General features: G+C 53.0%; 1 protein-coding gene across 1 annotated transcript in view; it reads left to right on the plus strand.

Moving 5' to 3' along the window:
• The first annotated feature begins 2,209 nt into the window (after window positions 1-2,209).
• Window positions 2,210-23,470, plus strand: part of GPATCH8 (G-patch domain containing 8) — a 70,072-nt gene continuing 48,811 nt past the window's right edge. Inside the window, exon 1 of the mRNA XM_066587286.1 lies at window positions 2,210-2,311. Within this exon, the coding sequence (XP_066443383.1) occupies window positions 2,264-2,311 (48 nt within the window). The 5' untranslated portion in view covers window positions 2,210-2,263. The remainder of the gene's footprint in view (window positions 2,312-23,470) is intronic.

Genomic DNA, 23,470 nt, shown 5'->3' on the forward strand with positions numbered 1-23,470 from the left:
CATTTGACACTGCTGACCACAAACTCCTCCTCAGTATGCTACGCTCCATTGGCCTAAAGGACACTGCTCTCTCCTGGTTCTCCTCCTACCTATCTGACCACTCTTTCAGTGTCTCCTTTGCTGGCTCTACCTCCCCTCCTCTTCCCCTTGCTGTTGGGGTCCCCCAGGGCTCTGCCCTCGGCCCCCTTCTTTTCTCTATCTACACAGCCCCTATTGGACAAACCATCAGGAGATTTGGCCTCCAATACCACCTCTACGCTGATGACACCCAGCTATACACCTCTGCCTGTGACATCTCTGCACCTTTACTCCAAAACATCACTAACTGTCTGTCCGCTGTCTCTAACACCATGTCCTCTCTCTACCTAAAACTAAACCTCTCTAAAACTGACCTGCTGGTATTTCCACCCTCCACTAACTAACCTCCTCCTGACATCTCCATCTCAGTGTGTGGCGCCACCATAACTCCCAGACAACATGCCCGCTGCCTTGGGGTCATATTCAACTCTGATCTCTCCTTTACCCCCTACATCCAATCTCTGGCCCGGACATGTCAGCTGCACCTCAAGAACATCGCAAGAATCCGCTCTTTTGTCACTGTGGACACGCTAAAAACGCTTACTGTTGCCCCCATCCACTCCCGACTCGATTATTGCAACTCGCTGCTGATCGGCCTCCCCTGCACCAGACTCTACCCTCTCCAATCCATCCTGAATGCGGCAGCCAGGCTCATCTTCCTGTCCAGCCGCTACTCGGATGCCTCTGCCCTGTGCCGGTCACTGCACTGGCTGCCCGTTAAATACAGAATTCAATTTAAACTCGCTACCCTCATCCACAAAGCCCTCCACAGCGCAGTGCCACCCTACATTGCATCCCTCATCTCAATCCATCACCCAGCCCGGGCTCTCCGCTCTGCTAATGAAACCAGACTGAGCGCCCCTCTAATTCGAACTTCTCACTCCCGCCTCCAAGACTTCTCCAGAGCAGCACCGGTCCTCTGGAATGCACTACCAAAGAACATCCGGGCAATCCAGGACTCGCAGAACTTCAGGCGTGCTCTAAAAACGCACCTCTTCAGGGAGGCATACCGCATTCCCTAAACAAACCGCTCTGTACTCCACCTGATAACATGCTCCCTGACCTACTGACTGCAATCCCTGCTAGCCATCATAAACCGCTCCTGCAGTCATACTGTTTCTGCCATCACACGGCTAAATGTCTGACCATTGTCTATGTGTATATCATCCCTCACTCTCCACCTCACCATACCGTGCACATCTCCAGCCCCTTTACCTTCAGTATCACCCCATTACTTGTAGTATGTAAGCTCGTTGGAGCAGGACCCTCACCCCTATTGTTTCCATCAATTGATTACTATGTAACCGTGTTCTGTAATGTTTGTATTTTGTCTTTCTGTATTCCCCCGTCTATGTAAGCGCTGCGGAATATGTTGGCGCTATACAAATAAAGATTATTATTAATAGAGCGCGCCGCAGACTTTTTTTGCGCAACTGAAATGCAAACGCAAAATCGGTGGGTTCTATTCGTTGGGTAGTAAATGCACGCTTTCGTGCACAAACACGCTCATGTGCCGCCGGCCCGCGCATACGTGTATTTATGCGCGCCTGAGTATTCGTATTTGTGGAATGAACGACATACTTTCTGCACTCATACGCCATGTCCGTTCGCACGCAGCGAGGACGCGCCACTTGAAATGCCTAATTAGTCTAATGAGTTCCGGACATGTTCTTTTTCCTGCGCAGTTCCGCACTGTTTCGCGGCTCTCCTAGCGGATTGCGTGCACATTTGCGCCCCCCATTAACTTCTAGGGGAACTTTTTAGTGCGCAGGAAAATAGAGCATGCTGCGGGTTTTTTTGCATGACTGAAATGTGCAGGAAGATACGCGCCCGTCAGCGATATATAGTGACGTATTGCGCGCTGGAATACACCCGTCTTCACTCCACTTCTGCTACAAGCACTAGATTTGCATCCAAAAGTCCCAAAATATTGAGAAGCAGCGTCATCCGTGTGATCACGTGGGCAGAGAACCAGCAGCTTAGAACTCCCGATCTAGAACCGTTCTAAGCTCCCCCCTCTAATTACGTCACGCGCAGCCGCCGGTGGGCGGAGCTCCAGCACTACGTACGACCTGAGGAGAATTAGTACGTGCTGCCGTCGCGTGGGCGGAGCTTCCTCGTGCGTCTTGCGGCGAGTGGGCGGGGCTGTGGAGAGGCGACAGTCGTACCCGCAAGACGCAGGAAGATGGCGGCGGATAGATTCTCCCGGTTTAACGAAGACCGAGACTTCCAGGTACGGGGGCTCCCGGGGTGTTCGCAGGGGCGACAGCAGACGGCGCGGCAGCGCTGGGTAAACATGGAGGTGACGGACGCGGCTCGTCAGCTTGGTTGTTCCCGGTACCGTACGGCTGCCTCCTCACCGAACCTTACATGACCCCGGAGTGTTAGCCCCTCCCACTAAGCCTAACTCCGCCCATCGCCCGATATCTGCTCCCCGTATCACTCAGTATTGTCTATGTAATAATATCCTCAGCTCCCTCCTCCAGCCCCAGGGACCCCCCTGATACTGTGGTGCCTCCTCCCCTCCAGCTCCATGCCCCCCCCCCCCCGAAATACTGTGGTGAACCCCTCCAGCCCCAGGGACCCCCCCAATGTTGTGAACACCCTCTCCAGCCCTAAGGACCCCCTTAATACTGTAACCCCCCCCCCCCCATCCAGCTCCAGGGACCCATTAATTCTGTGGTGAACTCCCCCATCCAGATCTGGGGACTCCCCAATACTGTGGTGAACCCCTCTTCTAGCCTCAGGTACCCCTTAATACTGCAACCCCCCCTACAGCCCCAGGTGAACCCCCCCCCCTTTCCAGCTCCAGGGATGTCCCTAGTTCTGTGGTGAATCCCCCCCTACAGCCATAGGGACTCTCCAATACTGTTGTGAACCCCAACACAGTTCCCCACCTCCGTACAGCCCCAGGTGACCCTCCCCCAGGCTATGTACCCCTAATACTGTGAACCCCCTACAGCCCCAGGAGAGGCCCCCCCCCCCAATACTGTTAACTGCTCTACACCCCCAGTGACCTCCCCCCACCCCTATGGCCCAAGGAGACCCCCCCCCCCCAATACTGTGAACCCTCTACATCCCCCCAGGAACCCAAAATGCAGTGACCCCCCCCCCCTCTCTCCCCAACCCACGGACCGCCAATGCAGTGGTTTCCTACAGCCCCAAGTCCCCCCAGCCCCGGTACTGTGGTGACCCTAGCCCCAGGGACCCACAACTACCGTGACCCCACACACCTTATAGCCACAGGGACTCCCAATGCAGTGGTGAACTTCCCGCCCCCCCCTACAGCCCCAGCGATCCGTCAATGTGGTGCCCCCCAAATACTGTGGTGAAACCCCCCTAAAGCCTCAGAGACCCCCCAATACTGTGGTGCACCCCCCCCCCCCCCAGCCCAGGGACCCTCCAATACAGTGTAGACCCCCCCCCCCCTCCTTTAACAGCCCCAGGGACCCACCAATACTGTGGTGCACACCCCCCCCCCTAAAGCCTCAGAGACCCCCCAATACTGTGGTGCACCCCCCCTCCAGCCCAGGGACCCTCCAATACAGTGTAGACCCCCCCCCCTTCTCCTTTTACAGCCCCAGGGACCCACCAATACTGTGGAGACCCCCGAAGATGTGACCCCCCCCCCCCCCCCTTCCAGCATCAGACTACAAGACTAGTTTTGCGTATACCTGTATCCAGTATCCCCCGCCCCGTACGAGGGCTTGGTGTTTTACCAGGGGAGTTGTATCTTTCAGCGTTACCGTGTAAAGGGGCCGGTCACCGGGGGACCGCGCCATAAACTAAGGACCCGATAAATCGGATTCCCGCAGCCGGACGACAAACGAGAATTCATTCGCTTCTCGTTTGACATTCAGCTGGGCAGAAGGCGAACAGACCCCATTATGGTCAACGTTCAGAACCATCGGTTCCCCCGACACAGATGTCAACCCCCCCCAAAATATCTTTTGGGGTGTACTTTGATTCTCTATTATAAATACCATAAAGGGGGGGTCTTCACACTTTTAATGACATTTTTCCCTTTTTTTTGATTACTTGCACCCTGCACTACAATACTTCAGTATTGCAGTCTGTGGCCTTTCTGCCGGCATTGTATAAAGACCGGCCGTAGGAACGTTTTAATAGGCTGAAATACATGACCCCCGGCTGCCCTCCAACCTCACTATACATGACCCCCGGCTGCCCTCCAACCTCACTATACATGACCCCCGGCTGCCCTCCAACCTCACTATACATGACCCCCGGCTGCCCTCCAACCTCACTATACATGACCCCCGGCTGCCCTCCAACCTCACTATACATGACCCCCGGCTGCCCTCCAACCTCACTATACATGACCCCCGGCTGCCCTCCAACCTCACTATCTCATCCCCAGAGCGCTGATTGGAGCATTTAAAGAGTTAACAGGCGCAATCAGCATGAGCGCTGACCACAGCTGTGGCAGGAGGGTGTAGCTGTCAGAGACGGCCGGCACCCGCTGAGTATGGAGCAGGATTGGTTCCTGATCCGGCTCCATACAAACCCGCACACCCAGGATGTACAAATATGTCCTGGGTTATGAAGGGGTTAAACTGCCAGAAACCAGCCGGTCTGATCTGTCGATCTGTCGCTGCGTTCAGTTTCCTCGTTCTTATCCTAAAACTGAGCAGAAGAATGGAAGGTTGGAACTGTGTGCCGTGTCGCCGCGTACGAGCCCTAACATACCTGGCCAAGGTAAATCCGCCATCCTCTGCCATTTGTTGACCCGGATGACTTCCACTTCCTCCTCCTCGGTTGTCCTGCTTGTTTGCATTGAAATCAATGGGAGCTACGCCTGCAGTTACAAGCAGTGGCCACTACATGGAGGTTGGAGCAGTAGCTTCCGCTCCGACCTCTGTGTATTTGCAGAGCTGTCAGCCGGGTTTCTGAGCGGCGAACCCCCAGTTGATCAACTATTGGTGACCCATCCTGAGACGACGTCATCAATAATATATTCCCTGGAAAACCCCTTTAAGTTCTCACTAGATGTAAGCTGTTAAAGGGATATTCCGGTACTTTTACTATTGATGACATATCCTCAGGATAATCAGATAATTGGCGCCCTGATCCTGTAATACACGGCTTTACTCCCAGTGAAATCATGGGGACCAATGCCTCATACTCCACTCCTGGCGCCTCACTGTGGTCAGAGCTGGAAGTGTAATCCCGTTGACTTTACCCCGCCGACAGCAGGCGTTGGAGCCCCGCCAGCCAACTGCTGATGACCTGAGGATCCTTAAAGTCCTGAAAACCCCCTTTAATTGTCGCGTGCCTGACCTCAGCGAACGCTTCATTCATGAGCGGGCTGCACGGACATACATCCCCACTGCCCCAACCCGCCGTGTGCCGACCGCTATATTACCGTACTCTCCGCCGTATCCGCTCCCTCACTCCGTCACCACCCAGACCCCTTTAGGGTGACTTGCGTTACTATTGCGCATTGAGGAGGAGGGAGAGATCTCCCCACGGTGGGATTAATGTCCCATGTACGATGTAAGGTGTACGTTTACTGCCGGCGTGTCCGCTGTGGATGATCTGCGGCGTGTATTCTGCGTGCAGACGCAGCGCAGGAGTTCGTCTATCTCTCATTGCAACTTCTTCCTCCACGCGGCAGCTCAGGAGTTAATCTGATCCACGCTGGCTTGGCCGCAGATGCCCATGCTGCTTCTATTTGCGGAGCGCGGCCCTCAGCTGTTCGCGGGTATGTCCCCTTTACCAGTAATAGTTTTGGGCTTTGGCTTGTCCGGTAAATAAATGTCACCGGAGCTCGCGATGACAAGTCCCGTAAGCCCTCTTGTCAGTGACAGACGAGACCCGCAATCACCGCGGCCGGCGGCCATCTTCACCTATAGAACTATACCAGCTCTCCGCTAGTATTACTGTTGTCATCTGTCCCTAGAGAGCGGCCCCAGAACTGTTATTGTCCCGTCTTGTTTAGTAACGCGATACGCTGGACGGCTCCCAGGAGGCAGCAGATGGTGGAACGATGGGAGGAAACTGCTCACAATGCAATTCCCACACATGGACCGACTCCAAGTAATGGCCGAGTATTTGCTGCGGAATCCACGGTTGGCGTCCGCAGCAAATGCCAATCAAAACATGCCATGGAAAATCGCTTTTTCCTTCACACTCGCAGAAACGAATTGTGATTTCCGCCAGCAGAGAAAAAAAATGGCAGCATGCTCTATTTTGCTGTGGGCTCCACGCAGACGGCTTCCAGTGAAGTCAATAGAAGCCGTCCGACCCGCAGCCCATCCGCGATTGACATTGCAGATAGGCCGTGGGTACCTGCGCCATCCCCTAGCGACGGCGCAGGAAAAAAAATATATATAAAAAAAAATCTGTGCTGTGTATAATGGATGGCGAGTGTCCTCGGTCATCCGTGTTACAGAAAAGACAAGGTACGCGGCGGCTGCGGCCGGGGTCAGAGTCTGGTTCCACTGCGGACTTCTGCATGCAGAATCCGAATCACCTGTGTGCAGCCGGCCAAGCTTCTCCATCTTAAAGGGATATTCCGCCTTTTTCTTTAAACAGATGACCAATCCCCTGGACAGGTCATCAGTAGTTGTTGGATGGGGGTCCGCAGCTTGGGACCTCCGTCCATAAGCTGATCGTTGAGCTCACTGTCAGCGCAGAGGGCCGGACGTTATTGTCGGAGGAGGAAGTCCGTGCGCCGGCTTCACTCTAATTGAGGTCAGTGGTAGCGCCGCACTTCGCGCTCAGGACCGCGATGTCAACGTCACACCCTGAGCAGGAAATGTAGCAGTGGCGCAGAGCTACCCCTGATCTCAATGGGAGTGAAGCCGGCGCTCTGACCTCCTCCTCTGACCACCGATGATGATGACTGTGATGACAGCGAGGCGGACAATCGGCTAATAGACGGGGATCCCGAGCTGCGGACCCCTGTCCATCAACTACTGGTGACCTGTCTAGGGGATTGGTCATCCGTTAAACAAGACTGGAATACCCCTTTAAAGGGAGTATATAAGTAGAAAATGACTTCTTGTATAAATTAAAGGTTTTCTATTTGTAAGCTATTGATTGCCTATTATGAGGGTAGGCTGTCAATAGTAATTAGTGTGGAGCCGCTGCCTAAAGGACCGTGCTGATGATCTGTTCACGGGCTCCGTATGTATGGCAAAGTTCTCATTCACTGCAATAAAAGGTGATATCAATATACATAGATAACACAGAACCCACTATTCACAATTGGGGACTTGTCACAGCTCCCCTCCTCCCCCTCCCTGCAGAATGACATCTGCACGTCACAGCTCCCCCCCTTCCTCCTCCCTGCACAATGACATCTGCACGTCACAGCTCCCCTTTTCCTCCTCCCTGCACAATGACATCTGCACGTCACAGCTCCCCCCTTCCTCCTCCCTGCACAATGACATCTGCACGTCACAGCTCCCCCCTTCCTCCTCCCTGCACAATGACATCTGCACGTCACAGCTCCCCCCTTCCTCCTCCCTGCACAATGACATCTGCACGTCACAGCTCCCCATTCCTCCTCCCTGCACAATGACATCTGCACGTCACAGCTCCACCCTTCCTCCTCCCTGCACAATGACATCTGCACCTCACAGCTCCCCCCTTCCTCCTCCCTGCACAATGACATCTGCATGTCACAGCTCCCCCCTTCCTCCTCCCTGCACAATGACATCTGCACGTCACAGCTCCCCCTTCCTCCTCCCTGCACAATGACATCTGCACGTCACAGCTCCCCCCTTCCTCCTCCCTGCACAATGACATCTGCACGTCACAGCTCCCCCCTTCCTCCTCCCTGCACAATGGCATCTGCACGTCACAGCTCCCCTCCTCCCCCTCTCTACAGCTCACCTCCCCTTCCCTGTGCAGATCACATAGAACACTGTATCATAGAAGTCAATCGGTCTGCTCCCATCTATTGTGTCTGTGGCTCATGAAGCTGCTGTTAACTGCGGCTCGGACAAGATGGCCCCCCCCCTCCCCCCCAACTGTCCCGGACAGACTGGAGAACAAGAAATTCTACGGTTCGAAAATAAAAAAAAAAATCTGACAAATTGTAAACCTCCCACAATGGGGATTAGTTTAGGACGCGGCGTATATTAGTTTAGGACGCGGCGTATATATAGGTGATCCATTCCCTTTAACGGCGTCAGCGCCCCTAGTGAGACGCTGGACTTGTGTCAGCACGCCGGCAGTCGCTTCCAGGCTCTGGACTGCAGGGTGTCGTCGTTAGAGGGGGCAGCCGGACCATTTTAGGAATTAGCGCGCCTCACTTGGTGTTTTAGGAATGTAATATTAGTTAGCAGCAATCGAGGGCCGTGAGAGACGAGCCATCATCGTTACGGCGCCCCTCTCCGGTCGGGATGGCGAGGATAAACCATTCTCTGCTGTAGTGCCGGCTGCAGCAGCTTGTGGCGGGACATATGCGGTGGATACCGTAATCCCCTGGATTATATGAGCTGCTTATCGGGCAGATATGTCTGCAGTCGGGCATTAATATGCTCAGAGCCTCTCTAGCTGGTGGCGCTCGCAGGATTCGCTTCTTTACTTGCCCGTTTGTCTTGTTTTCGTTGGTTTTGTAGTAAAATCTTAGTGAATTGGGTTACTCAACCCCCCTCTCCCCCCCCCCCCCCTCCATCGTGTGGTTGACGGCTCTATGGGCGACGGAAAGAATGGAAATGCCTGCAGGTTTATAGGATTTGTTGACTTGTAAGAGGAGTCATTCTGCGGCTCCCTAATGTTATAGCTCTGTTCAAGAGGTATTGATTAGTAATATCACAATATGTTGGGGGTCGGACAGTTGTAAACTATTGATAGCCTAGCCTCAGGAGAGGCCATTAGTAGTACACAGGCGGGAATCTGCCACCTGGGACCCTTTTTCATCTCCATTAGCTGCGCTGAGCTGATTTGTGCAGGAAGCAGACAGCTCCGTTCCCACTACAGTGGCCAGGTTTGGTATCACAGGTCATTTGTTTCAATAGCAACTTTGCCTGTAATACTGAACATGGCCACTGTGGTGCAAACGGAGCTGTCTGCTTCCTGCAAAATGGGACAAGAGTATAACCGGCCCAATGAACAGCTGACCAGACTACTGATGGCCGGTTGTGAGGATGGGTCATCAGTAGGTTACAGCAGAACCGCTCTTAAGGGAAATCAGTGAGCTCAAACATGCTGACCAATCTGCAGACTTAGGGATGAAATAGCGCTGCTTCGGCTTTGCTTTAAGGTACTTTTACACAGGCCACCTGAGTAATCGCTCAAAAAGGCGGGCGGCGGGAAGAGATCTCTGGCGCGCTCCATCTCTATTTAGTGAGCGATCACCACTCCAGTGTGAGAGCGCCAGAGCAGTAATTGTTGGCATGGCTGACGGGCACAACAGTCTTCCCTTGTAAAAGGACCCTTAGCAGCTGGCATGCGTCACAGCAGTCTACGGACAATGGTGGCCCATTGTAGAGAATGTTTAGCCGGGCGGCTCACCGCTGACAACACCTCGCTCCACTTCTATGGGGAACGTTCAGACGTAACGAGAAGCGGGCGAACCGCCGGTGACTTTTATGCCGGCTGAAACTGACTGACCAATGGAAAGTGCGCGATGGCTCCGCGTTCAGAACTAACGATTATTGCGCACTTTCCTTTGGCTTTTTGAGCAGCAATCGTTGCGTGTAAATGGGCCTTAATAGAGAAGTAGCGGCGTGTCTGCTCCCTCTTGCTGGAACATTCTTGCCCCTAAAGATAGCGGTTCTGCAAATAGCCGTCCGTCGGGGCCTCAGCTGTTTATCTGCATGTGATTCGCAGCTCGCCTCCTTCCTGTTTTGCTCTCCAGCCCTCCTTGATATCATTTTTCTCGTCAGTCTGCACGTCGGGGCCAAGCAGCTTCTCCTGGGCGTAGCCCCCACTCTGGAAGTATTTGGCGCCAACGACCTAGTTATGTGGAGCGCTATAACTGAGCCAAGGCTTCTGTTATCAGATGCCGACTGCTCCCGGCCGCACAGGATAAGCTGCCGCTTCCAGATGTGACGACCTACCGCGGCACGCAGTTTACACGGAGCGGCTATCCATCCAAAAAGACAATGGTGATCATTCATTTTAAATGCGAGCGAACAAGAATGTCGCGCTTGTTGTTTAGTGTCAGTCGGCGTAAAAATCCTCATCAGCTCGTTGGCTTCTTGTTACGTCTAAGCGCCGACCGGTTAGTCCTTCATTAAGGAACGTGAAACATTGAGCGAGACGTTCACGATTGGCCTGTCTAAACGGGCCGCATGAAGGAGCTGGTGATGACGTCACCGGGGCAAACGAGAATCGCCATGTTCTTTAATGGCGGTTTACACTGGACGAATATCGCACAAAATTCGTTCGGACGAAAATCCGTGATAATCGGTACGTCTAAATGCCAAAAAAAAATGTTTTCTATTCGTCTACTTTTTGCTGTCCCTTTCAACCAGCGTGAAAAATTATCGCCGAGTGCAAACGTTCAGCGCTGAGCGAGAAGCCCGTCTGAATGCTCGGCACGGGCGCGAACAACGAGTGGTGATGTCGGCGCCCGTGCGCAGCTCCACCCGGGTAAATGAAGCATTACACCCTGGGGCCATGAATGATTTCTCTCGCGGAGCGTGCATTGGGGCTCATTCACACGGGCAAAAAAATGCGCTGCGCTTGGAATCGCAAATATTACAGTGCGACATTGGCCGGCGTTTCTCAGACCGGTCCCGCACTCTGAATACGCCCTCATTCTGCGGTTGGCTCTCACAGGGTTGTTTCGCTCCGTGTCGCTTCTGTATACCATATCTAGAAGTAATGCTATGGCAACTAGGAGGAAAGCGGCCATCGCTGAGACCGGATAGCCAACCGAGCCCGATATTCTTGGGCGCAACTGGCATCACACAGAACATTGCCAAGGCATGCGGGAGACCACGTACCTGCATGTTGTACCCTCCTGTGATACTGGTCCAACAATGCAGAACGCTGCCATTCCTTTTGTTCGTCTCGCAGCGTCGCTACGAGATAAAATGGCGCGTGTGCATAGATCCATGGCTGACAAGGGGGGTCTTGGCGCGTACACGAGAATCATTAGCCATGTAAGCCGACCGGACTGCACCCAATGAGCCGGAGACCTATTCCTAGTGGTAGAAGTTTATATAACATTTTCTTCACATACTTTTAACCCCTTAGGCCTCGTCCACTGGCGGGTCAGATTGCACATTCAGGAACCCGCAGCGGAATCTGACCCTGCCCGCGTCCGAGGACCCAGCGTACCTAACCGTTCTTTCTGTACTGTGGACACATGCGGAAGTACCTGTCGGCGCCCATGTGCAGTACGTGTTTTTTGTTTTTTTTCCCCCCCAAATGCCTGCTCCGCAGATCAGGCTGCTTCCATTGACTTCCATGGAAGCTGTCCGTGCGAGAACCGCACTGAAATACAGCGTGCTACGATTTGATTTCCACATCCAAATATGCACAAATCATATCCGATCTGCTTTAATGCCGTTGCGGACGCCCAGGTTTCCCTACGGGCGGCTTGAACCGCAGTTCATCCACGCGGATTATGCAATTCAAATCCGCCTGTGGGCATTGGGCCTTCAGGACCAGACCCGGTTTAGGGATTGTACCCATGTGCTGCTTTTACTGCCCCTTTTTTTTTTTTTTTCTACCACAATTATTTTTGCCGTTTTTCCGTCATATAGGGCCACTTTTAAAAATCTCTTTTTCTGACGTTTTTTTTCCTGTTATTAAAGGGGTTCTGACACAAATAATGTTTTTATGCTTTAGCAGCCGTTGTTCCCAGTCTGCCTAATGGACACAAGGAACCCAGGTGTTTTGGCGTGCTAAAGCATAAAAAAACGAATGCTTACCTTTTCTTCTGTTGCTGTTGTCCTCCAGAGGTCATCTCCCAGCAGGCTGCTTCTTCCTACCACGGGCCGCCCCCCTCCGGGATTTCGCGCAGGCGCAGAAGAGAGGTGCCCTCTGACAGAAGTCAGGACGGGCCGCCTCTCCACTGCGCACGCGTGAAAACTTTGCAGCTCAGACAGGACGAACGGGCCGCCCACAGCAAGTTTTCACGCCCAGCCGATATACGGCGTCTCTCTCTGCAGGAGGAGGAGGCTGGAAGAGCCAGGAGCAGTGCTCTGAGGCCCTGCCCTCTCTCTGCCTCCTCTCCACCCCCCTGCACTATTTTCAATTAGGATAGGTGGGACGGGGCGGAGCTAATTCCCGAAACTTAGCCTGGGAAGGAGAAAGCAGAAAGAGGTCAAAAACCTCTTCTACCTTCTCCTCCGGGTCCTCTGCTGTGTTTGAGCGACTGCCTGTTTACTGTGATTGGAGGTTGGAGATGGGAAGTGACCTCTGGGCCCGCTCTGCCTCCATTCACTGAGCGATCCTCGTGTGTGTACGTGTGTGTGTACGCGCGCACAACTATCGTTGGTATGACTGCCGGCGGTGCATTGCCTGACAGTCATCCTGTGTAAACGAACCTTTACTTTTAGTTTTTTTCTCTTAGTCCTGTGTGCACCTTGGCTTACGAGTGCCTCAGCTTGTGATCTTCTTGACTTGCGAGCAGGCTCTCTCCTGAATTTTTGCTCTTATTTAAGAGCAAAAAATCGGGTTACGATCCTGCTCACAAGTCAAGAAGATCACAAGCTGGCTGGGGTGGGGGGCAAATACTCTCCTACCCCGCAATGGCCTGCAGCGCTGCTCTGTCAGCGTGAAGGAGGCACATGGCAGGCTGCAACGGAGCCCCACGTGAGGACCGGAGCGCAGGCGGTGGGTGAGTATTGATGTTTGTTTTTTTTACATGTAGTGTGAAACTTTCCCCATTGAAACGAACCGGAGCGCATTAATGGCGTTTTAGTTCATTTCGATGAAGAAAATTGATTTGACTTACGTGTGTTTTGGGTTGAGAACTTCATCACGGAACAAATTAAACTCTTAACCCAAGGCACCACTGGATTTGTATTTCCCGTGCTATCACTTAGCGAGGACACGGGTACCTGACACCCATATGCAATGTTAATTGCATATGGGCTGCCGGTTGGACGGCCTCTATTGACCTCAGTGAAGGCCGTCCACGCGGACTCTGCAGCAAAATAGAGCGTGCGGAACACGCAATTCCTATCAGAGTGTGAGCGAAAAAAAACAACAACTTTACATGCCTATCAATGCGTGCGATTTGCCAATCAGAAATTCCGCAACAGGAATCCTCCTGCGTGAAGCCGGCCTTAGGCTAGCTGCCCACGGGCGATGCGGTATCCCACGGTGAAGCTTCGCCGCAGGAGCCGCCGCCAACTCTCCACTGGTCAGCCCTATCTAATAGATAGGCTGACCGCGGAGAATCGGGGCAATTCGCAGCATGCCACGAATTGCCTGCTGTGAGCAGAGAATCGCAATGATTCTCCGCTTGTGGACAGGTGCCGGCTCTTTCCATAGCAATGCTGAGGGAAGCTTCGGCTGACGTGATCCGGCAGTGACGCTAGGCTGATGGCCTGGTTTTTAGCCCAGATCTCTCCTCTCCTGCACTTTGTATCAGCTAATCAGATAAGACCTCATTGTGGTCATTAAATATCTGATCAGAAGCTGCAAGAGAGGAGAGCAGAGAGAAACCAAGCCGTCCGTGATGGATCTCCTCCTAAGAAGACTGCGGTGTCTATATACACTGATACATAGAAGCTGCAGACAGGCGGTGCAGCATTTGTACTCGAACCATATTGCAAAAGAAATTGTCCGCCCAAAACACAAGCATTTAGGTGAAAAGCTCTTTTTCTTCCAGTATTTTGAACTGGATCTGCGACGGAGGCTCCAACGCAGATGTGACACCGGCCTTAGCGAGAGGGGCTCATCGGTGTGTTTTTTTAGAATCGGCCTCTGGTTGTTGCATTGCCTCGTGTTGCGGGTCTAGTCGGGGTCCAGAAGTTTAGAGACTGAAGAACACAAAGAAAAGACTAAAAGAAAGTCTAGCGATACTGCCCGGAGGACCTGCACATACGGCCCCAGCCGGCTTCACACGACCAGATTCTTATTGGCGTCCGCACTGAAGATCTGCAGCAAATCGCACGCTTTGAATGGCATGAACATGTTATTTTTGCCCACACTTGCAGCCACAAATTGCAGCATGCTCTATTTGGCTGTGGACCCTGCGCGGGCGGCCTTCATTGAAGTCAATGGACGCCGTCCGTCCTGCAGCCCATACGCACTTAACATTGCGAGCCGGCCGTGGGGGAAAAAAAATCTCTAGTGTGCACAACAGACGATGAGTATAGGCAATGCCGAAACCACAAGTATGCAGGGTCCTAAAAATCGCACATTTACAAACGCAGCATCGGTCCCAGTTTCTCGCACCGATGCCGAGCTGGTCTGTGATCTGGCGCCATATTACAGAGATCGTGTCCCGCAGCGTCATAACCTTCATAAGAGGGGGATAGTTTTGACTCATGCGGAGAGCTTTCCTGGCACATAAGGAAGGCGGACACTTGCATGTGGTGTGTGTATAGCCTGACCGTGCGCACAGCCATACCACGGACAGTACTGCGCAAAAGTTTTAGGCAGGCGTGGAAAAGATGCTGCAAAGAAAGGATTCTTACAAAAGTGTTAACCCTTTCCAATGCAGCGCTGGACCTCATCCAAGATTGAGATTTCCCCGCACAGCTCCCATGTCGGATCCGATACGAGCTCCAACGTCCGCACTCTCTTCCACATGGGGTATTATACATATTAACTTGTGTTTAATCTTCAAACAATTGCTAATAAAATCATCATTACGGGTCGTTTTAATGTGTTTTTCTGTAAAGTAATTGCAGGGAATCCACAAAGCGCTTCTCCACTCTAAATAAATAAATAAAAATAGCTGGGTAGGGTGCGGGCGGCAGGGAAACTGGATTGGAAAGGGTTAATAGTTTATTTTTGTCAATGAACAAAATGCCAAGTGAATGAACAAAAGAGAAATCTAAATCCCATCAGTATTTAGTGTAACCGCCCTTTGTCTTCACTACAGCATCAGTTCTTCGGTATTGGTGTATCTTGATGCCACCAGGAAGTCCTGGTGGAGACAACAGTGACAGCCAGGTGATGCCCCCTTCACCGAAGCGGCTGAATTGATGGCTCCCCAGCAGGTCCTGGTTGAAGTTCCCCACTGCTGCTGTAACTCTGCTCCCTGCAGTCCTGCTCCTGGTGTCCCCGCTGCAGCTGTCGCTACCCGTACTCCTGCTGTCCCGGCTATTGGGCCCGCTTCTGCTGTCCCCGCTGCTACTGTCACTGCCCCGCTCCTGCTGGCCCCGTTGGTTTAAGTGCTGTCGCAGGTCCCTGCAGTCCCGGCTGTTGGCTCCGCTCCTGCTGTCACTACTGCTGGTGTCACTGGCCGGCTCCTGCTGTCCCCACTGGTTTCAATGCTTTCACCGCTCCCTGCAGTCCCGGCTATTGGTCCCGCTCCTGATGTCACTGCATCGCTGTCCTGGCTAGCATCCCTGCTCCTGTTATCCCCGCTGGTTTCGGCACTGTCCCAGCTCGTGGACCCGCTCCTGCTGTTCCCGGCTCACGGCACCGCTGCACCTGCTTCTTGTACGGCCATTCCACCCTCCTGCTGCTGATGGCCGCTGTCCGTGTCCCTGCTTTTAGTAACATCACCGGCGGCAGAAGATCCACAGTAACACGATACACAGTGTCCTGCTAGGACCTTAGACTTGTCAGCCTATCGGGAGCTAGGGGTGTGACTCGGGCATTCCTAAATCCAACCCCTGTCAAACCCCTAACTTCCTGTGGCGTCAAGATACACCAGTACCCAGTTCTTTTGGGTACACTTGCACACAGTTTATGAAAGGAATTCGTCAGGGAGGTTGTTTGAGACCTCTTGGAGAACTGGGCAGAGATCTTCTGTGGATGTCGGCTCGCTCCAATCCTTCTGTCTCTTTATGTAATCCCAGACAGACTGGATGTTGATGAGATCAGGGCTTTGCGTGGGGGCATTTCGCCATTTCCAGGACTCTGTTCTTCTTTACTCCAAAGATAGTTGTTAATGACCATGGCTGGATGTTGGGGTGGTTGTCCTGCTGCAGAATGAATTTGGAGTCTTCTATTTTTGGAGTCATTCCTACTTTGCAGCATTTTATCCATACCTGCCTAAAACTTTTGCGCATTACTGTATATCAAGTGTTAATCAATGAAGGCCCACTGAGCGGGGGAGGGGCTCGTAGAAGAATCCACTGGAGGATATGTTCTCTCTCGCTCGGCTCTCCATCACTCTTCCTTTTACCTGTCAGGATTTGATTTCCCCGCAGATGTTCTCCCATTACCCAAATCGCTCGGCTCATGAAAGTAATAAGTGTAAATGCCGCAGATATGAAAACTCTGAGCCGTCTGTATATCTCACCTCTGATAGGTTCTAATGGAGACCTTTTGGATTTTGGCAATTCTTGTAAAGACTTTTTCGTTAACCCTCAGAGTATGTTTACACGGGGCGGAAATACTGCGGACTGTCCACAGCGGGAATTCGCTGCTAATTCTGCAACATATCAGCATCCGAAACAAGTCAAAATCCGCACCAGCCGTACCTACAGCTGATTTCAGAGGATACAACGTTCACCTCTGAGGTCTTCTGCAGTCAGCACTTCCTTCACCAGTAGTCCAACAGCCTGTACTGAATGTATTGCCGCTGGTCAGGTGATGCGGAAGTGACAGGCGGCGCTGCACTCAGTACAGGGCGCTGCGCTACCGGTGAAGGAAGTGCTGACCGTGAAGAGTTCAAGGGTGAGCGTTGTCAAACTACTAGTGTGCGTGTGTGCGCGTGATGTGTTTGGGTCCGGATGGATGTAGTAGAGCTGTGTGTGTGAGAGATGTGCGGGGGGTCAGGATGGATGTAGTAGAGCTGTGTGTGTTTGAGAGATGTGCGGGGGGTCAGGATGGATGTAGTAGAGGTGTGTGTGTGTGTGTGTGTGTGTGTGTGTGTGTGTGTGTGTGTGTGTGTGTGAGAGAGAGAGATGTGCGGGGGGTCAGGATGGATGTAGTAGAGCTGTGTGTGTGTGAGAGATGTGCGGGGGGTCAGGATGGATGTAGTAGAGCTGTGTGTGTGTGTGAGAGATGTGCGGGGGGTCAGGATGGATGTAGTAGAGCTGTGTGTGTGTGTGAGAGATGTGCGGGGTTCAGGATGGATGTAGTAGAGCTGTGTGTGTGTGTGTGTGTGTGTGTGAGAGATGTGCGGGGGGTCAGGATGGATGTAGTAGAGCTGTGTGTGTGTGAGAGATGTGCGGGGGGTCAGGATGGATGTAGTAGAGCTGTGTGTGAGAAATGTGCGGGGGGTCAGGATGGATGTAGTAGAGCCGTGTGTGTGTGAGAGATGTGCGGGGGGTCAGGATGGATGTAGTAGAGCTGTGTGTGTGTGAGAGAGAGAGATGTGCGGGGGGTCAGGATGGATGTAGTAGAGCTGTGTGTGTGTGAGAGATGTGCGGGGGGTCAGGATGGATGTAGTAGAGCTGTGTGTGTGTGAGAGATGTGCGGGGGGTCAGGATGGATGTAGTAGAGCTGTGTGTGTGTGAGAGATGTGCGGGGGGTCAGGATGGATGTAGTAGAGCTGTGTGTGTGTGAGAGATGTGCGGGGGGTCAGGATGCATGTAGTAGAGCTGTGTGTGAGAAATGTGCGGGGGGTCAGGATGGATGTAGTAGAGCTGTGTGTGAGAAATGTGCGGGGGGTCAGGATGGATGTAGTAGAGCTGTGTGTGTGTGAGAGATGTGCGGGGGGTCAGGATGGATGTAGTAGAGCTGTGTGTGTGTGAGAGATGTGCGGGGGGTCAGGATGGATGTAGTAGAGCTGTGTGTGAGAGATGTGTGTGAGAGAGATGTGCGGGGGGTCAGGATGGATGTAGTAGAGGTGTGTGTGTGTGTGTGTGTGAGAGAGAGAGATGTGCGGGGGGTCAGGATGGATGTAGTAGAGCTGTGTGTGTGTGAGAGATGTGCGGGGGGTCAGGATGGATGTAGTAGAGCTGTGTGTGTGTGAGAGATGTGCGGGGGGTCAGGATGGATGTAGTAGAGCTGTGTGTGTGTGAGAGATGTGCGGGGGGTCAGGATGGATGTAGTAGAGCTGTGTGTGTGTGAGAGATGTGCGGGGGGTCAGGATGGATGTAGTAGAGCTGTGTGTGTGTGAGAGATGTGCGGGGGGTCAGGATGGATGTAGTAGAGCTGTGTGTGAGAAATGTGCGGGGGGTCAGGATGGATGTAGTAGAGCTGTGTGTGAGAAATGTGCGGGGGGTCAGGATGGATGTAGTAGAGCTGTGTGTGTGTGAGAGATGTGCGGGGGGTCAGGATGGATGTAGCAGAGCTGTGTGTGTGTGAGAGATGTGCGGGGGGTCAGGATGGATGTAGTAGAGCTGTGTGTGAGAGATGTGCGGGGGGTCAGGATGGATGTAGTAGAGCTGTGTGTGTGTGAGAGATGTACGGGGGGTCAGGATGGATGTAGTAGAGCTGTGTGTGTGTGAGAGATGTGCGGGGGGTCAGGATGGATGTAGTAGAGCTGTGTGTGTGTGTGTGTGTGTGTGTGTGTGTGAGATATGTGCTGGGGGTCAGGATGGATGTAGTAGAGCTGTGTGTGTGTGTGAGATATGTGCGGGGGGTCAGGATGGATGTAGTAGAGCTGTGTGTGTGTGTGAGATATGTGCGGGGGGTCAGGATGGATGTAGTAGAGCTGTGTGTGTGTGTGTGAGATATGTGCGGGGGGTCAGGATGGATGTAGTAGAGCTGTGTGTGTGTGTGAGAGATGTGCGGGGGGTCAGGATGGATGTAGTAGAGCTGTGTGTGTGTGTGAGAGATGTGCGGGGGGTCAGGATGGATGTAGTAGAGCTGTGTGTGTGTGTGTGTGTGTGAGAGATGTGCGGGGGGTCAGGATGGATGTAGTAGAGCTGTGTGTGTGTGTGTGTGTGTGTGTGTGTGTGTGAGAGAGAGATGTGCAGGGGGTCAGGATGGATGTAGTAGAGCTGTGTGTGTGTGAGAGATGTGCGGGGGGTCAGGATGGATGTAGTAGAGCTGTGTGTGTGTGTGTGTGTGTGTGTGTGTGTGTGTGTGTGTGTGTGTGTGTGTGTGTGTGTGAGATGTGCGGGGGGTCAGGATGGATGTAGTAGAGCTGTGTGTGTGTGAGAGATGTGCGGGGGGTCAGGATGGATGTAGTAGAGCTGTGTGTGTATGAGAGATGTGCGGGGGGTCAGGATGGATGTAGTAGAGCTGTGTGTGTATGAGAGATGTGCGGGGGGTCAGGATGGATGTAGTAGAGCTGTGTGTGTGTGTGAGAGATGTGCGGGGGGTCAGGATGGATGTAGTAGAGCTGTGTGTGTGTGTGAGAGATGTGCGGGGGGTCAGGATGGATGTAGTAGAGCTGTGTGTGTGTGTGAGAGATGTGCGGGGGGTCAGGATGGATGTAGTAGAGCTGTGTGTGTGTGTGAGAGATGTGCGGGGGGTCAGGATGGATGTAGTAGAGCTGTGTGTGTGTGAGAGATGTGCGGGGGGTCAGGATGGATGTAGTAGAGCTGTGTGTGTGTGAGAGATGTGCAGGGGGTCAGGATGGATGTAGTAGAGCTGTGTGTGTGTGTGTGTGTGTGTGTGTGTGTGAGATGTGCAGGGGGTCAGGATGGATGTAGTAGAGCTGTGTGTGTGTGTGTGTGTGAGAGATGTGCGGGGGGTCAGGATGGATGTAGTAGAGCTGTGTGTGTGTGTGAGAGATGTGCGGGGGGTCAGGATGGATGTAGTAGAGCTGTGTGTGTGTGAGAGATGTGCGGGGGGTCAGGATGGATGTAGTAGAGCTGTGTGTGTATGAGAGATGTGCGGGGGGTCAGGATGGATGTAGTAGAGCTGTGTGTGTGAGAGATGTGCGGGGGGTCAGGATGGATGTACTAGAGCTGTGTGTGTGTGAGAGATGTGCAGGGGGTCAGGATGGATGTAGTAGAGCTGTGTGTGTGTGAGAGATGTGCAGGGGGTCAGGATGGATGTAGTAGAGCTGTGTGTGTGTGAGAGATGTGCGGGGGGTCAGGATGGATGTAGTAGAGCTGTGTGTGAGAAATGTGCGGGGGGTCAGGATGGATGTAGTAGAGCTGTGTGTGAGAAATGTGCGGGGGGTCAGGATGGATGTAGTAGAGCTGTGTGTGAGAAATGTGCGGGGGGTCAGGATGGATGTAGTAGAGCTGTGTGTGAGAAATGTGCGGGGGGTCAGGATGGATGTAGTAGAGCTGTGTGTGAGAAATGTGCGGGGGGTCAGGATGGATGTAGTAGAGCTGTGTGTGAGAAATGTGCGGGGGGTCAGGATGGATGTAGTAGAGCTGTGTGTGAGAAATGTGCGGGGGGTCAGGATGGATGTAGTAGAGCTGTGTGTGAGAAATGTGCGGGGGGTCAGGATGGATGTAGTAGAGCTGTGTGTGAGAAATGTGCGGGGGGTCAGGATGGATGTAGTAGAGCTGTGTGTGAGAAATGTGTGGGAGGTCAGGATGGATGTAGTAGAGCTGTGTGTGAGAAATGTGCGGGGGGTCAGGATGGATGTAGTAGCGCTGTGTCTGTGAGAGATGTGCGGGGGGTCAGAATGAATGTAGTAGAGCTGTGTGTGTGAGAGATGTGCGGGGGGTCAGGATGGATGTAGTAGGACCTGTGTGTGTGATGTGCGGGGATCAGGATGGATGTAGTAGAGCTGTGTGTGTGTGTGTGAGAGATGTGCGGGGGGTCAGGATGGATGTAGTAGAGCTGTGTGTGTGTGTGAGAGATGTACGAGGGGTCAGGATGGATGTAGTAGAGCTGTGTGTGTGTGTGAGAGATGTGCGAGGGGTCAGGATGGATGTAGTAGAGATGTGCGGGGGGTCAGGATGGATGTAGTAGAGCTGTGTGTGTGTGTGAGAGATGTGCGGGGGGTCAGGATGGATGTAGTAGAGCTGTGTGTGTGTGTGTGAGAGATGTGCGGGGGGTCAGGATGGATGTAGTAGAGCTGTGAGTGAGAGATGTGTGGGGGGTCAGGATGGATGTAGTAGAGCTCTTTGTGTGAGTGAGAGATGTGCGGGGGGTCAGGATGGATGTAGTAGAGCTGTGTGTGTGTGTGTGTGTGTGTGTGTGTGTGTGTGTGTGTGTGTGTGAGAGATGTGCGGGGGGTCAGGATGGATGTTGTAGAGCTGTTTGTGTTGCTGAGAGATGTGCGGGGGGTCAGGATGGATGTAGTAGAGCTGTGTGTGTGTGATAGATGTGCGGGGGTCAGGATGGATGTAGTAGAGCTGTGTGTGTGTGTGAGAGAGATGTGCGGGGGGTCAGGATGGATGTAGTAGAGCTGGGTGTGTGTGTGTGAGAGATGTGCGGGGGGTCAGGATGGATGTAGTAGAGCTGTGTGTGTGTGAGAGATGTGCGGGGGGTCAGGATGGATGTAGTAGAGCTGTGTGTGTGTGAGAGATGTGCGGGGGGTCAGGATGGATGTAGTAGAGCTGTGTGTGTGTGTGAGAGATGTGCGGGGGGTCAGGATGGATGTAGTAGAGCTGTGTGTGTGAGAGATGTGTTCGGGTCAGAATGGATGTAGTAGCGCTGTGTCTGAGAGATGTGCGGGGGGTCAGGATGAATGTAGTAGAGCTGTGTGTGTGAGAGATGTGCGGGGAGTCAGGATGGATGTAGTAGAGCTGTGTCTGTGAGAGATGTGCGGGGAGTCAGGATGGATGTAGTAGAGCTGTGTGTGTGAGAGATGTGTTCGGGTCAGAATGGATGTAGTAGCGCTGTGTCTGTGAGAGATGTGCGGGGGGTCAGGATGAATGTAGTAGAGCTGTGTCTGTGAGAGATGTGCGGGGGGTCAGGATGAATGTAGTAGAGCTGTGTGTGTGAGAGATGTGCGGGGGGTCAGGATGGATGTAGTAGGACCTGTGTGTGTGATGTGCGGGGATCAGGATGGATGTAGTAGACCTGTGTGTGAGAGATGTGCGGGGGGTCAGGATGGATGTAGTAGAGCTGTGTGTGAGAGATGTGCGGGGGGTCAGGATGGATGTAGTAGAGCTGTGTGTGTTTGAGAGATGTGCGGGGGGTCAGGATGGATGTAGTAGAGCTGTGTGTGTTTGAGAGATGTGTTCGGGTCAGAATGGATGTAGTAGCGCTGTGTCTGTGAGAGATGTGCGGGGGGTCCGGATGAATGTAGTAGAGCTGTGTGTGAGAAATGTGCGGGGGGTCAGGATGGATGTAGTAGCGCTGTGTGTGAGAAATGTGCGGGGGGTCAGGATGGATGTAGTAGCGCTGTGTCTGTGAGAGATGTGCGGGGGGTCAGGATGAATGTAGTAGAGCTGTGTGTGTGAGAGATGTGCGGGGGGTCAGGATGAATGTAGTAGAGCTGTGTGTGAGAGATGTGCGGGGGGTCAGGATGGATGTAGTAGGACCTGTGTGTGTGATGTGCGGGGATCAGGATGGATGTAGTAGACCTGTGTGTGAGAGATGTGCGGGGGGTCAGGATGGATGTAGTAGAGCTGTGTGTGAGAGATGTGCGGGGGGTCAGGATGGATGTAGTAGAGCTGTGTGTGAGAAATGTGCGGGGGGTCAGGATAGATGTAGTAGAGCTGTGTGTGAGAAATGTGCGGGGGGTCAGGATGGATGTAGTAGAGCTGTGTGTGAGAAATGTGCGGGGGGGTCAGGATGGATGTAGTAGAGCTGTGTGTGAGAAATGTGCGGGGGGGTCAGGATGGATGTAGTAGAGCTGTGTGTGAGAAATGTGCGGGGGGGGGGGGGTCAGGATGGATGTAGTAGAGCTGTGTGTGAGAAATGTGTGGGGGGTCAGGATGGATGTAGTAGCGCTGTGTCTGTGAGAGATGTGCGGGGGGTCAGAATGAATGTAGTAGAGCTGTGTGTGTGAGAGATGTGCGGGGGGTCAGGATGGATGTAGTAGGACCTGTGTGTGTCATGTGCGGGGATCAGGATGGATGTAGTAGACCTGTGTGTGAGAGATGTGCGGGGGGTCAGGATGGATGTAGTAGCGCTGTGTCTGTGAGAGATGTGCGGGGGGTCAGGATGGATGTAGTAGACCTGTGTGTGAGAAATGTGCGGGGGGTCAGGATGGATGTAGTAGACCTGTGTGTGAGAGATGTGCGGGGGTCAGGATGGATGTAGTAGACCTGTGTGTGCCATGTGCGGGGATCAGGATGGATGTAGTAGACCTGTGTGTGAGAGATGTGCGGGGGTCAGGATGGATGTAGTAGACCTGTGTGTGAGAGATGTGCGGGGGTCAGGATGGATGTACCATGTAGCAGAGCTGTGAGGCACATTGCACCACCAGAAACACTGGTACTATAATTTCCTAATGATTAGTGGTATCTTTTGAAAAATATCAAGTCACAATCTGCCCCTGTGCTGTAGAATTTCTGCTGTGGACATTGCGCAGCATTTACGCTCCGAGTGCGAATGTCTTGCGAGTATAGTGCGTTAC

Source organism: Eleutherodactylus coqui, chromosome 13, assembly GCF_035609145.1.
Source record: "Eleutherodactylus coqui strain aEleCoq1 chromosome 13, aEleCoq1.hap1, whole genome shotgun sequence".
NCBI classification, from domain to species: domain Eukaryota; kingdom Metazoa; phylum Chordata; class Amphibia; order Anura; family Eleutherodactylidae; genus Eleutherodactylus; species Eleutherodactylus coqui.